The sequence below is a fragment of the Lacerta agilis genome, chromosome 12 (genome assembly GCF_009819535.1).
Source record: "Lacerta agilis isolate rLacAgi1 chromosome 12, rLacAgi1.pri, whole genome shotgun sequence".
Lineage (NCBI taxonomy): Eukaryota > Metazoa > Chordata > Lepidosauria > Squamata > Lacertidae > Lacerta > Lacerta agilis.
Genome location: NC_046323.1, coordinates 35,991,744 through 36,007,409, shown reverse-complemented (window position 1 = coordinate 36,007,409; position 15,666 = coordinate 35,991,744). Strand labels below are relative to the sequence as shown.

At 41.4% G+C, this 15,666-nt stretch overlaps 1 protein-coding gene across 1 annotated transcript in view; it reads right to left on the bottom strand.

Moving 5' to 3' along the window:
- KIAA1217 (KIAA1217 ortholog) overlaps nt 1-15,666 on the bottom strand; it is a 355,180-nt gene that overhangs the window by 319,924 nt on the left and 19,590 nt on the right. Inside the window, 1 exon segment of the mRNA XM_033164922.1 lies at nt 11,291-11,413. Coding sequence (XP_033020813.1) covers nt 11,291-11,413 — 123 coding nt within the window.

Sequence of the window (15,666 nt, the reverse complement as noted above, 5' to 3'; positions counted from 1 at the left end):
TCGTAGGCATCCCACAGGCATCTGATTGGCCGCTGTGAGGACAGGATGGTAAACCAGATATGCCTTTGACCTGGTTCAGCAGGGCTCTTCTTAAGTCCCTCAGACTGACCAAGTTGTATGATTTGCTAGAAACTTATAATAAGATACTAGGTTGTTATTATTTTTAAGTGACATTGGAACTGAGGAAATAAGAATGGTTGTCTTTTTTACATTTTTTACCAATTTATTTTAGAATAAAATAAACGAGCATTTATTTGAAACCAAATCCCAGATTCAAATCCAAACTTCCATAGCCTACACCACTGCTTATTTCAGGATGCAGGTGTTTTTTTTCTGACCGAGTGCCCTAGATTGTATTTGTGCAAAAATCGCACACATTGAGGATGAAGGGCATTTCCTTCTATTGATGCCAAAACCCAGTCTAAGTTAGCTTGTTGTGCAAGTGTTGGGTCTACCCTTTAGGACAAGGGAATGTTGTGACACATATGAGCTGTCCACGTTTCACAAAGAATAGAATACGAATGCAGGTGTTCAACTGAATCCATAATATCCAGTATTGGTTTTGCTCTTGCCCCATACTTCACACTAGGCCTAGGCTTAAACTAGGCCTCACTTCTACATTGCAAGACCATACCAAATTTTAAAATTGCCCTTACTTGAAATAAGGAATGTACAAGTCATCCACAATGCTGAAAAGAGCAAGTTGCATGCAGTGGGCCTCTGCTAACCTTAAAAGAGCCCAAAGGACAGGCAGATGGGATACCTTAATTCCCTAACATTTGCTGAAGTCACAGAATGGTGGTGCTGACCTTTAAAGTCCTAAACAGCCTCGGCCCAGTGTACCTGAAGGAGCGTCTCCACCCCCATTGTTCAGCCCAGATACTGAGATCCAGCGCCAAGGGCCTTCTGCAAGAAGCGAAGTTACAGGGAACCAGGCAGAGGGCCTTCTCGGTAGTGGCGCCCGCCCTATGGAACACCCTCCCATCAGGTGTCAAGGAAATAAACAACTATCTGACTTTTAGAAGACATCTGAAGGTAGTCCTGTTAAGGGAAGGTTTTAATATTTGATGAATTATTGTATTTTAATATTTTGCTGTAAGCCGTCCAAAGTGGCAGGGGAAACCCAGCCAGATGGGCAGGGCATAAAAATATATTATTATTATTATTATTATTATTATTATTATTATTATTATTATTATTATTAGAATTGTAGAGTTGGGAGGGATTCTGAGAGTCATATAATCCAATCCCCTGCAATGCAGGAATCTCAGCTAAAGTGCTTACGCTCTCACCACTGTGTGTGTGACTGTAGCCAGTCTTTGTTTTATGTATGGGAGTGAAATACAGTGGTGCCTCGCAAGATGAAATTAATTCGTTCCACGAGTCGTTTCGTTTTGCGATAATTTCGTCTTGCGAAGCACGGTTTCCCATAGGAATGCATTGAAATTTAATTAATACGTTCCTATGGGCAAAAAAAGTCCATTTAAAAAAGTCTGGGGGAGCCGGAGGGAGGGAGGGAGGGAGGGAAGGGCGGCGGAGCTGTGCCTGAGGGAGCAGCGCCCGGCCACACCGGCAGCAGCAGCAACAGCAGCAGCAGTGAAAAGCGCCCCGACATCCGCGCCAAGGACTGAGCGAGGCATTTCCTCGGAAGCAAAGCCGTCTCTTCCCGAGTTCACATGTTCAGGATCGCAGCATGAGCTGCAACAAAAGTGTGTAGCTCGAACTTCCTAACGGTGTTTACTCTCAAGGAAGCGGCCCCCGTCCGGCTATCCTCTAATACCACCGTGCACTGCTGAGAGCCGCTTTACTCGAAAGTAAGCCCCTCTCTGCATTTCAACAAGCGGCAGCTTCTGCTCGCCTCACTGCATTCATCTTGCAAGGTACCACTGTACATGTTATGCTCTCTATAAGCATCTCCAATATAAAATATTATCCATTAGTCATGAAATTCAGGAACATCTAGATGACAGCTCTGAAGGTTTGCAAGACTAATGAATGCTCATTCTTCCCTTTCCAACCTATTTTAATGGCAACAGACTCACTCAATACAGCAATGGCAGAATGGCTTCTCCCGCAGCCCACTGTAGTCACTGAAGTCTCCTAATATACATCTATGAAAAGCATGGCGAGTGTCCCCAAAAGGGGTCAGTCTTTATTGGGAAAGTAAAGTAACATGGGCACCTAACCAGCAGAAACTGGAAAGAGACCAATGATTCATTTTGTGACTTTGAACAAGTTAACAGACGACCTTCACTTACTATCACTGTGGACTGAATAGAAAACAGCAAAATGCACGCAAAGGGGCATCATTTCCCCTTGTACCAGTCCCATCAGCAGCCTAATTCTTCCCAAAGCAGGGAACATTGCTAAGTGCAAATAGTGCCATACATTAACCTGTTGCTACGCAACACCAGGGCTTGTATATTTCTTATGGGGAGCTGGAGAAAATTGGACTCTTGATCCTGAGTGACTACTATTACTCCTTTATATCTCCACTGTATGATTTGAATTAAAACTTGCTGAAGAGAAGGAGAGGTTATAGGCTTATTGGCAGAATCTTTTAGAATCTGGGCACTGCTCCAATGTAATTCCTCCGTTTAATATTTAATTTGTTTCTGAACATGACCTGTCCTTTAATTTGAAGAGAACATCCAAATCTTTCACAGGCCTAAATAAGAATCATTTCACTCCAGAATTGCTCTCAAAATATTAGCCATATCTTGCAGATAAATTACATTTTATGGTTATAGATGTTAGCATACACAACAGAGACGTGACAGGGAGAATTAGAATTAAGTGCGGAAGATGCGACGTCCAGAATAGGATAGAACGTAACATCTCATTATAATGAAGAAAAATGCTCTTATTCTGCAAGGACAAGCAACAGCTTTTATAGTTGGAATTAGCAGATAAAGGCAAGGCGATAATCTCAACAAACATCTGTACTCAGTGTGGGGAAACCTTCTTCACCACTTTGCAGGATAATAGAACTCGTCAGGCTTTAAAGCAAGGGAAGGGGACCTTTTTAAAGCCAGGGGCCACATTCCCATCTGGACAACCTTCTGAGGGCCACATGCCAGTCAGAGGCAAAAACCTGGCAAACACACTCAAAGATGGTATGGGTGTGGGCACTGGTGGTGGGTGTAAACTGCACAGAACCCCAAGGGCTACATGGGGCATGGAGGTCCACCTTTAGCCTCTGTGACTGAGGTTCCCCCACCCTTGCCTTGAAGTAAATATGTGATGGGGAGTTCATACTGGTGTTTAGTTGGAATCTCCTTTCTTGTAACTTAAATCCACTGGTTTGGGTCTTACCCCCTGGAACAGGAGAAAACAAGCTTGCTCCATTTTCCACGTGACAGCCCTTTAGATATTTGAAGAAGGCTATCATATATCTTCCCAGAGTCCTCTTTTCCAGGCTAAACATACTCAGCCCCTCAACCACTCCTCATAAGGATTGGTTTCCAGACCCCTGGTCATCTTGGTCACCCTTGGTCTGCACACGTTCCAGCTTGTTAATATCCCTTTTAAATTGTGGTGCCCAGAACTGGACACAGGACTCCAGGTGTGGTCTGACATAGAGCAGTACTATTGCTTCTCTTGATATATCCCACCTTTTTCTCTGTGGAGCTGAAGGTAGTGTACATGGTTCTCTCCCTCGTTTAATCCCCACAACAACCTTGTGAGGTAGGTTAGGCTTAGAGGCAGTGAGTGTTATCATATCTGTATTACTATTGTCTGTATTCACATTAGGGGAAAGTAACTGCCTTCCTGTTCCAGAAGGAACAGCTACTATGGGTTCATTCAAGTTGCTACATTTGGATCCTCAGTCTTATTGGTTCCCACCAAAAGGCAGCTTTGTGACTGCTTGAGATTGTTCCCTCCAAAATGTATCCTTTCTAGCCAGTCTTTTGTCCCTATAAATGTAGCTTCCCTCTCCTCAGTTCCCCAGTCTTGTTTGCCTGAATAAAGAGTGTTACATGAAGAGGCTGTCTCCTGCCTATGTCAGAGAGCTGAAATCACTTGCTGAATCACTATCCCCACGCTACAACAGTGAGTGACCCCAGGTCACCCAGTGAGCTTCATGCAAGTGGTGATTTGAGCCCTGGTCTCCAAGGTCCTATTCCAATACTTTAACCAGTACACCACACTGGCTGCAAGAAAAATAAGGCAGACCACTCCCAGCAAGCAAGCACACAGGCTTCAGATTTGCATGGCTAATCAACTTCAGCTTTCACCAACTTTGCACCAGTTTTGGTCATTCCATTTGCAAAGGACAACTCCATGGACTAGCCTAGTACTGAGCCCAATTAAACTGGGATTATTCTGGACAACAGCAAGTTAAACACATTCTACAAATGCATCTAGCAACTAGAAATCATGCCTAATGGTTCTGAAGTCAGACAAACATTCTCAAGTATTTCCTGGAGTCAGATTTTTGAACCAAACGGTTCAGGGAGAGAGTTCACTGAAGAAATAAAGGTGATTTATTACCTTGATTCAATGTCCTTTTAAAATATTATCCTATGTATTTATTTTTAATGCTGTAACAGAATGCTGAAAAGGAAAAAACTTGATTTTGGTGCTGCTTTCATTACTTTGCAATAAACACAGACCTCCCAAATAGGACATAGTCCAGCAAGCACTTCATAAAAAGGTGATGTACATTTCTAATATTGTTTAGACTAATTGCACTGAACCTGGACTCTTTCAAGGGCAGCAATAAATATCCTTCTATATCCTTTTAAAAAACATTTCTACTTACTTGCAGTCTATTATCTGTAACTGAGGGATCTTGATAGATCAGCAGCCCCTGACTTAGCTGTAATTTCAGTCCCTGACTTAGCTATGTAGTTTACTTCCATGCCTTATTTATCACTGGTCTATAGCTTGCTTTGTTTACATGCCTCACACTAATTTTATTTTCTGCACTGTAGATTTTGTTGTCTGCTTAGGGTATATATTAATTTTTGTTACCATCCACTTTTATACTGTGCTATATGGGCACAGGATGTAAAAAAAGTTTACAAATAATAAAGTTTTTTAAATGAAACAGGAGTCCAGTTCAGGGAAGAAGTTGCCTTTTCATATTGAAACAGGAGCATAGGAATGGATTACCTTTCCAAATAGTTTTCTGTATCTGCCCCTAAACAGTCATTTCCTCCAACAATGAACTTTGGTATCAAGAGCCTATTGATATGGAAGCAAAGAAGGATCATCTAAATAATGTCTAGATTCTTGTGGGACTCCCTAATATGGGTGTGCAAAATACAATCTGCAACCACCAAAACAACCTTGCAAAGATATGTACAGAAGGGGGTGGAAACAGATTGACTTGCTCAAATCCTGAAGAGCTTACAGTAGGCTAACTGTTCAGGAAAACTGAGAATTTGGGTGGAGGTCTTTAAAAAAAAAATCCACTAAAACTGCTTCAAGAAGAAGAAGAAAAATTTCCTTCTGCGCTCTACGAAACAAAACCACCACCCAGCTATATAGCAATAAAAGTATTCCAAACCTGAACCTTCTAGCAGAGCTAGGAATCCAGATGTTGGACCTCCAGATGTTGCTGGTCTACAACACCCACATCCTTGAAAACTGGCCATGCTGGCCGATTGGTATCTGAGTCCAAGAACATCTGGAGGGCCAGTGATTCCCCACCCTGCTGTAGTGCTATATAGCACAGCACAGGCATGTCTCAAAAAGGGGGGAGGGTGAGAAAAGGGGGTCCTTCCCCAATACTAAACCATCTTTTCCCAAAAGGCTTGAACATGGCTCTGGTTAGGATTCCTCCTTTTAATTGCAGCATAAGCTTTGAAGGAAGCAAAAGCTCACTAAATCTGTTTCATTGGACTATTTAGGCTTGTTCACATGTTACCCTGAACCCATGTACAAGTTGTCTCTACCCATGTGCATGTGTCTGTGTGAAAGACTGTACACTGGTTTTGAACAACTACTGGGTACCCAGATTGTTTGCTCACTGGGCATTACATGTGAATAACTGTGCAAGTTTACAGCTTAACTATTTGTGTACACAGATTGCACACTCATTGAATGTCATGTGTGAACACCTCATTTGTTGATTCAATACTAAGAAGGAGTTGGGTTGTTTTTTTTACATGTACCAAAAGGGTGGTATTAATATTCTAAGAGCTTCCGAATCAATGAAATTGTATTTCAAAGGCATATCAAGCAACCGCTTCCATGAAATTCAATACACCAGCACCGTATGCTACTATTTCAGATGCCCACAGCACACTTCCTACTTTTTATGTATTTATTTTGTTTCCATCCAGCATCTTTCTCCAAAACTATCTGTTTGTTTTTTATTTGGCAATGCTTTAATCATGGTACCAGGGAAGGCAAAATCCTGAGCAATACAAGAGATTGTCACTATAACTGTTAGGGATTAGGAAAATTAAATCTGACAGTCTCAAAACAGTTTTCTTTGTTTAATATCTTAGAACTTTGCTCCTGTGTCCAGGATGACAACATGAGTTAGCACAGATGAAGGAAGAGGTCTCCTTCCCCCATCCCAAAATAGATTTATTTAAACTTCTTTAAACTGCCAGAGGCTGGGAAAAGGAGGGTGGAAAGCAATAAAGCAATCATTGACTGCCTCAAAGTGTCTAGAAGTTTGTTAGCTGATGGAGGACTGTTTGCCACAGAGTGAAGGCTGCTAACTGATTGATGGAAAACTACAACCACAGGGGGAAATGGGCACAACCCAGGTATAAAAGCAGATTTTTTTTCTCTCCTGTCCCTAAAAACAACAAGAAGGGTGGAATTAACTTTTATATTTGGGCTGAAAGATGGCTTCTCAACTAACATATATCTCAATTTAGTACCTTTTTTATTCATAGATATAATTTTTTACCTGCCTTTCATCAAGGAAATCCCAAGGCAATCTATACAATTAAAAGAAACAAACAAATACAATGGTACCTTGGCTCCCAAACAAATTGGCTCCCAAACGACGCAAACCCAGAAGTGTTCCGGTTTGTGAACGTTTTTTGGAAGCTGAACGTCCGTTTCAGCTGTCGGCATTGTTTCCGGAGCCAATCAGCCAATCAGAAGCTGCGCCTTGGTTTGCGAACATTTTGGAAGTCGAACGGACTTCCAGAACGGATTGAGGTCGGGAACCAAGGTACCACTATAAAAACATTAGTATATCAAGTGAAGAGGCAGAGCCCGGGTGCCAACAGGACATCAACACAGAATCCAGGAAACTGTCCCCAAAGCCTCCAAAGCAGATGAACTGGGACTGCCACAAATAATCCCCCAGAATATGATACTTGGAACAAACAGGCTGAACTAAAAAAAACTTGAACACCTCTCACAAGCTGTGGGGGAAGGAAGTGATCCTGTGACCCAAGCATAACAAGGGGGGAATGTTACCAGACAGTGGAGCACAAAAATGGAGCACAGATGGAAGACTTGACAAAGGCAACTGCAGCAACTAGTACAAACATAAGAAATGAGATGAAAGAGGAAACCTAGAAAGGAAGCAAATGATGCCAAGAATGTCCCCGTTGATATCCATATAGGGCTACCCAGAATTTCACACAAAAGATAGACAAATAAATGAAACATCATTTCTCCAGAATAATGTATATAGGCTCAGAGATTATTATAAACACATCCAATCCATTCCAAGAGGGATGTGGAGAAACCAATTCCAAATTATTGGACTCACCACTTGGCTTATGAGGTACCAGGTTGATACGTTTATCAGACAACACTACATCAAAGATCAAGGAACCAGAGATTTAACCTTCAGTTTGAAAGATTATTGATAGAAACAATGTGGTGTTCTCCAGATGTTTTGGGCTATGACTTTCGTCAGCCCTAGCCACCATGGCCAGTATCTCACCCAAGATCCATCAGCAATAGAATTTTTCTAGGACATTCTATATGCCTTGTTTGCGCATTCAACCAGCATTGCTTGGGCAAGTTTGTGATCAAAGAAGCAGCAAGATGGAATACAGCAAGAATTTCATCCCTGTGTGCTGGAGCCTATTTAAGGAACATTTAGCCCCTGTTCTTCATTCACTATGAATTCTTTGTATACCCAAGTGCCAATTTCAATGAAGTTTCTGTTTCAATGAAATGGGGAGGTAGAGGGCAATGAGGAGGAAACCCAAATAGCATAGTGTTCACATTGTTTTGATGGACTAGCTGTTTTCGTTTCTCATTTTCTGAGGAAAAACTGCACACAGATGCACTCACTTCAGCATTTTTGTTAGATTTCCTCTTGTCACTGATTCTGTCTATAATGCTAAAGCAGAATTAAGGGTTTATGTTTAGTATGTGGACCCATACACTCCCCCCACTCCTTCCAGCCTGGCAGCCAAGATGACAGGAATTGGCCACTTCCATTCTCAGCTATGTTTGAATTGGAAGTAAGGCTGGTGTTAACCATAGTTTATTTTAACAAGTCGGGATTCTGGACTACGATTTGAAGTCAGCCTGTTTCAATAAACCACACTTTGTCAAGGTTCGGTAATATCAAGAAACCATGAATAGTTGCGGGAGGGGGACCCTAATGCTTTCAATCTTCTCCATGTGGCTGAGCCAAAGAAGGAGAAGGGGGCACACAAGCTTGATCTTTGTAGATGTAAAACTAAACTATGGTTTACCATTATATGGTCTTTGCTGTCTGCCTAAAGTAGCCTAAGTAACAGCTATTTTAATCTTGTAGAAAGATGCTTCAACTATCATTCAGTAACCTGACTGAGTTGATCAGTACAGATTTGCATGACAGTATGGTTCCGAGAGCAAAACTTAAGCAGAAATGTCAAGAACACAGAATTGCTGAGACGAAAAAGCAAAATAGGTAGTACAGTATGATGCAAAACAAGAGATGCTGAAATTCCTTGAAAGTTACAAGAGCACAGTTATGGTATATCATCATCACTCTCTTGTCTCTTGGAAGCAGTTAAAGAACAGAGGACAACACTTTTCCTCCTAGTTTGTCCATTACTCTAGGGCCATTATTATTATGGCACAAGATACTGGATCCATTTATCTGGGCATGTAGTTGCATGATGACCACTGCAGATGGCTAGAGGAGGGGGCTAAGTATGCGGACCCCATACATAGCACCATTCAGCCTAACCTGCAATCTTAAGATGGCAAAATGCAGCTCAGTATATGTCATGGCAAGCTTAACTTTCTTCCTCGCTTTCATTCTACAGCAATCACGACAACTGGCTACTAGTTAGGAGCCAGATCTAATTTGAATCTGTTTACTAACCAAATATCTAAAAATTGCTCACTTCTTCTTCTCTTCGTTATAGAAACTGTCCACCTACGCCTACATTTCATTTCCTGTTCTTTAGTAAATTACCAGCTGATCCCAGAACAGCTAAAACACTCAGATTCCAGATCATGTGAAACCTACGTGCTTAGGCTTTCCTTTTCTTGCATCTTAGGGAAGCTACTTTACACCAAGTCAGACCACTGGTCCATGTAGCTCAGGAATAACTGGCAGTGGCCCTCTAGGGTTTCAAAAAGGGGTTTTTTCCAGCCTTACCTGGAGATGCCAGGGATTGAATTTAGGACCATCTGGATGCAAAGCGTAAGTTCCACCCCCGACACAACACACAGAGGCCGAGGGGCAGAAAGCTGTGCAATGGCAGGGGCAGGGGCAGAAGCACGGCCCTGCCAGCTCTCCAATGCATGAAGCCCATTCACATAGACAACACATGAAGGATTATTGTTACATGTATTTATATGCTGCCTTTTCCCCTAAAAGGGACCCAAGGCACCTTACAGCTAAAAACAAATGGGTGGAAACAAAGAATTAAAAAAACAAAACATTAATATGGAAGGCACTTTAAATATATATAAAGATTTATTTAAAACATACAGATGTTTAGAATAAAAATAGCTTTTTGTCAAAAGCTTTTGAGTCCCAAGTATATAACCAACATACATGTTTACTGGCAGTCTCAAGCAATTCTGAAAACATTATTATAGAGGACTTCCTCTTTACAGAGTAATGTCAATTCGTTCTCAAAAAGGCTTGCTCTTCTCATGTTTAACCATTCTAAAATTGAAGCAATACTTTCTACCAATTTATCAAAGACGTTCAGGCCAACAGGCCTGTAATTTCCTGCGTTGTCCCAACATTATTTTAAGTTGGCATTACAGTGGTTACCTTCCAATTCTCTGGTATGGTGGGTTATTTTAGTCAGAAGCTTTAAAAAGTAAAATTCCTTATTTCTTCTTAGTTTCTCAAAGGACTCAGTTTGAGACTCACTCTGTCACCGTATCTTTGGCCTGCACTGATCTTAAGCCAGGGAAGGCCTAGCTGCTCGCATCCAATCTAAGACGTCAGTTTTGCATTGTCACAATACAATACAGTGTGGTGTAGTGGTTAAGAGCGGTAGACTCGTAATCTGGGGGACCAGATTCGCGTCTCTGCTCCTCCACATGCAGCTGCTGGGTGACCTTGGGCTAGTCACACTTCTTTGAAGTCTCTCAGCCTCACTCACCTCACAGAGTGTTTGTAGTGGGGGAGGAAGGGAAAGGAGAATGTTAGCCGCTTTGAGACGCCTTCGGGTAGTGATAAAGCAGGATATCAAATCCAAACTCTTCTTCTACCAGTCTCCACCTTTTTGAAGTCTTTTCGGTACACATCTTTGCACTTCTGATTTAGCACTACATCACCAAACATGAAGTACTAAAGCTGCAACATGGCATCAGCCTGTCAAGACACAGACAAAATGATACCAATCCAACTGGAACTCCTACCTGCCTAAAGAGGTAAAAGGTAAAGGTAAAGGACCCCTGACAGTTAAGTCCAGTCACAGACGACTCTGGGGTTGCGGTGCTCATCTCGCTTTACAGGCCGAGGGAGTCGGCATTTGTCTGCAGAAGTTATTCCGGGTCATGTGGCCAGCATGACTAAGCGACTTCTGGCAAACCAGAGCAGCGCACGGAAACGCCGTTTACCTTCCCACCAGAGTGGTACCTATTTATCTACTTTCACTTTTTTGGCGTGCTTTCAAACTGCTAGGTTGGCAGGAGCTGGGACCGAGCAACGGGAGCGCACCCCACCACGGGGATTCAAACCGCCGACCTTCTGATTGGCAAGCCCAAGAGGCTCAGTGGTTTAGACCACAGTGCGTCCCGCCTAAAGTGGTAGAAAGCCCCAAATACTTTGTATTCATCCTGTCTATTCCAGCCAAGATCCACTTTTCCGTAACAGCCTAAATGAAGATCACTAGCCTTCAGAAAGACTTGGTTAATTATATTTTTCATACACATGGCACATGTTTACACTTACCTAACTTTCCATAAGGGAACTCTGCACTCCACCCAGGTTGCCTGGTAACTCTGACATCAAGGCATGATGCATGATGGGGTATCGCAACAGAGTAGCATCGTGCTAGCTGTGATTTTGGGAGACCTAAAACAGGGGAAATTGAGATTGCAGTCAATGCGTATAATGGTTCTTTTGTAATAGGTCATTCCAATTACAGTTGTAAGATTGTTCCATTTCAAAAATTATGCAAGTGACCTATAAGAAAGCCAAGTTCTTGTATTACATACAAAACAAGGGGCACATGTATTCTCACTTGCATGAGAGGGGCTGTAAAATCAAAATACCACTCAATTTAAACCACCAGAATCACCTTGAAATTAAAAAGTAGACATAGAACCAAAAAATAAAAAATAAAAATCACTTTAAACTATAGTTAGAAACTATTCAGGTTTCTTGCCAAAGCATCAATTAAAATCACAGTATTCCACCACTTAGGAAACTGTAGGAGAAAAATATGGTGTAATTACTGAGAGCATCAGCAGAATTAGGATATTATTTCCCATCCAAATTTCCAGATACTATTCTTTTTAATACATTTCTTAGCTAGTTTAGTTTTCAATTCAACAACAGGAAATAGGTGCTGCAAACACATGGAGGTGATAATCGGTTATTATATTTCAGCGAGCTTTCTTGTTATAGCATTGGATTACATGGAAAAACCTGTCTCATTAAACTGTGAAGATGTAGTTACTGACTAGAGCTAGAAACTGAAAGAATACTCCTTCTACAGAGACACGGATAAATAAAGAATGGTTTGTAAGGATCGTCAACAAGCTTCAAAGTAAATGTGATAGCTATATGTTCACATTTAAAATAATATATATGGAAGTATTTATTACCCTGTGGAACAGAACAAACCAAGATAGTAAAATTCAACAACATCTCTCTATAAAACAAACAATAAATTTTGAACACACGCAAAAAGCATTCTGTGAATATGCCTATTGACAAAGCTGAATGACCAAGCTGGTTTCCTGGTCATTCGCAACTTCACTCAAGACAGAGAAAAAATGAAAGTATGAAGTCAACATTTTAGGGATTGTTTACAGCGGAAATGGGAAATCTGAGGCCCTCCAGATGTTGTTGGACTCCAAGTCCCATCAGCTCAAGCCAGCGTTGGTCAAGTGTCAGAGACGATGGGAACTGTTGTCTAACAACATGTGAAGAACAACAGGTTCCTCATCTCTTGCCTAAACTATACTTCTCCACTTGAAAAAATTATAGGTTATAATTATAGAGCACCTTACACTGTAAGTATTTTGAGGCAGATGCCAATCAATATTAGAGGACATCTCTTAATATACTGACTTTTGGAGTTTTTACCACTGTGCCCTCTCCATATCATGGAGCCAATAAAGTTAGTCAATCACAGACCATTTTCTTTTTAAAAAAACAACAACAGAAAACAGAAAACAAGACCAATACAGATCACATATAAACATACCGCATATGCAAAAATATCTAAACTAGATGGTAACCCCCTGGATATGTTCGTTTAAAGAATAAAAGCTCTAGCACTTTTTAAACAATATTGTTTATGATTTTAAAACATGGAAGAGACGTCATTGCGGCAGAAGCATCACATCCTTTTAGAGCTCATTTGGATTCAGTGAAGCCACTGATGACAAGAAAAATAAGGCGGCTGCGTTTGCACATAAGAAGGTAAGCCAACAACCTTGGCTTACTAAACCATACCAAGTAAGAGCCGCATGCTCATGCATGCAGCCTAACTGCTTATGCTTCATCCCACCACATTTGCACAAGCAGGTAAACCACACAGGAAGGGGACAGCTTATTGTTATGTCTGAACCTGGGCTCATGGCATTTAACAAGCTAATATTCATATACTAATGATAAACCTTGGTTCAAAGCTGCTTGTGGTCCTGGCTTGTTAGAAACAAACAAACAAACTATAACCTCTGGTCCAGATCCGTCACTAAGCTATTGGTTGCCTGGGTTAGTTTATCCACTCGCATAAAGGAGAAAGCAGGTCGGGCTAAGTGAATGGTGTGCTTTATGAAACCTTGGTTCAAGGCTGTTTGTGATCCTGGCTTGTTAGAAACAAACAAACAGACAAACAAACAAACAATAACCTCTGGTCCAGATGCATCACTAAGCTATTGGCTGCCTGGGTTTGTTTATTCATTTGCATAAATGAGAAAGCAGGTCGGCCTATGTGAATGGTGTGCTTTATGAACCCAGGGTGCTTGGCTTATGCAACCATAAAGTGATCATTAACCAAATGTGATTTTAGAAACTTACAGATGCTTGCAGGGAGTAGGAAAGAATGGAGAGAAAAGTGCCCGAGTCAAAGGGGAACTGAAGATTAAAAGATAAATTGATCTTAGGCTCTATAGGCAGCATTACATGATGGATAATGGGCAAAGGGCCATGTTTAAAAGTGCTTGACATAACGTTAACATAAAAAGGAAGTCGTACTACATTCCCCATGTCAGCAGCATTCCTTTCCAGTAGTTAGCACATTAAAACTGAAAAAGATTATCTGTAGTTCTTGTGAAATGCACATTCCTTACAGGTGGGCATTTATATCAGTTTCCTCCCCAAGGTGAAAGGTTATCTGTGGTCATATTAACAAACAGCTGCTTATGATTTTAGTTGCATACTAGTCTTGGAAAGCCAAAAAAACTCCTAATGCATGCTAAATGTAACCATGTGTCCTTGATGTTCTGCTTCCATTGTGTCAAAAGTTAAAAGAATGAATATACTTGGTTTACTTACTTACTTACTTACTTACACACACACACACACACACACACACACACAGAGGCAACTAGTGCAGCCCACCGATATCACTGATTAATATGACAAAGTGAAAACACAACATTTGGCATTCTGCTAGAACACTAGCCCGGCACATTTCTATTCCTAATACTCCTCATTATAGATACAAGGTTTGTGCAAGAACAGTGAACTTGGTTTGAACTTTAAAGCAGGATATTATGCATTTAATTAAGCGTATCCAACTTTTAAGATGGATACATTGGGATTTATGAAGACCTTCAATCTCAAAATGCAGAAGATGAGAAATGGCAAAGGAATATTTTGCAGCCTCCAAGGAATTCTCAGTTACCTGGACATAGATAATATACAACACAGAGGAAATTCTCTGAATCTCAGAGTCTCTTCAGATTTTCTCAGCCATTGAAGCCTCCTCTCTTGCTGCTCCTTTGCAATGTCTAAAACAGTTCTGAGAATATTCTATGTCTCTTTGAAATAAGAGCTCCAAGAATATATATATGAGCTGGCTTTTACCAAGCCACACCATTGGTCTACCTATTGGGAGTAGGGTCTACAATGACTGCATTCACATGTGATAACTTATCAGCCCCACTTCTCTCCTCCCATCGCAGGAGCAGCTAAACGAACTAGGAAGGAACTAGATCAGATTATGTTATGTCTGCATTCAGTCATGTTTAAGAGATCAGGAGCAAGACTGCAGGATTGCACCTGGTTAAGGTCACATCTAAGGGACACAGATGGCGCTGTGGTCTAAACCACAAAGCCTAGGGCTTGCCGATCAGAAGGTTGGCAGTTCAAATCCCCGTGACGGGGTAAACTCCTGTTGTTCGGTCCCAGCTCCTGCCCACCTAGCAGTTCAAAAGCATGTCAAGTGCAAGTAGATAAATAGGTACCGATCCGGAGGGAAGGTAAACAGCGTTTCCGTGCGCTGCTCTGGTTTGCCAGAAGTGGCTTAGTCATGCTGGCCACATGACCTGAGCTGTCTGTGGACAAACACCAGCTCCCTCGGCCTATGGAGTGAGATGAGCGCCACAACCCCAGAGTCGTCTGCGACTGGACCTAATGGTCACAGGTATCTTTACCTTTACCTTTTAAGGTCACATGTACACAACACATTTAGGGCACTCTCATAACACTTTAGCAGTCATGACTCTACCCCACACGTGAACACACAAAGAATTCTGTCAACTCTAGCTTGTTAAGGATGCTGAGAGCAGAGCCTCAGAAAGCTACAATTCCCAACACCCTTAAACTACAGTTCCCATGAGTCTTTGCCTTGACAGTCAAAATTGTATAAGAGTACCTTAAATCTATGGTGCAAGTGTAGCTAAAGGGATGCACTTCCATTGCATATTGGTTCTGTAACAGACATTCCCTTTCATTATTTTAAAAGGTTACCTCCCTTGCATTCCTCAAAGTATCCCTTCAATAATCATAATCATAGTCAAGGGGAGGAGGGTTTAAAAAGCCCACAACTCATCTTCATCAAGTAATTAATTTTTTATCTTTCCTGCTTGTTTATAGAAATTAAGTTGCTGCAAAAGTTTTAAAACAACCTTATGATCTACTTTTCCATT